We start from the raw sequence: 359 nt of genomic DNA on the forward strand, positions 1-359 counted from the left end.
TCGAGTCCAGCCTGTGACCGAGCACCACCATCTCAATCGACCGTGGCACTCAGTGCCACGCCTTTTTTCCTTAAACACCCCCAGGGACGGGGAGTCTCCCACCTCCGGGGGCGGCCCGTTCCAGTATCTTAACATCCTTTCCGTGAAGAAATTCCTCGGGATGTCCAAGCTGAGCCTCACCTGGCGCAGTGGGAGGCTGTGTTCTCTCGTCCTGTTCCTGGCTAAAAAGACTTGGCGGAGCGTCCCTGCTTCCCCTGGGGAAGAGGACCCAGCCTGGAGCCGGCTTTCCCGGCTTTCCCGGCTCTCCCGTGTCCCGAGCTGGCAGCCCGCACCCGGCCGGGGGCCTCCGCCTCCCCCTG

At 64.1% G+C, this 359-nt stretch overlaps 1 protein-coding gene across 1 annotated transcript in view; it reads right to left on the bottom strand.

Moving 5' to 3' along the window:
* The window catches only part of MRPS30 (mitochondrial ribosomal protein S30), a 10,026-nt gene that overhangs the window by 5,046 nt on the left and 4,621 nt on the right, over positions 1 to 359 (bottom strand). Inside the window, exon 2 of the mRNA XM_014307412.2 lies at positions 103 to 356. Coding sequence (XP_014162887.1) covers positions 103 to 356 — 254 coding nt within the window. The remainder of the gene's footprint in view (positions 1 to 102; positions 357 to 359) is intronic.

This window comes from Geospiza fortis, unplaced genomic scaffold (genome assembly GCF_000277835.1).
Source record: "Geospiza fortis unplaced genomic scaffold, GeoFor_1.0 scaffold443, whole genome shotgun sequence".
NCBI lineage: Eukaryota > Metazoa > Chordata > Aves > Passeriformes > Thraupidae > Geospiza > Geospiza fortis.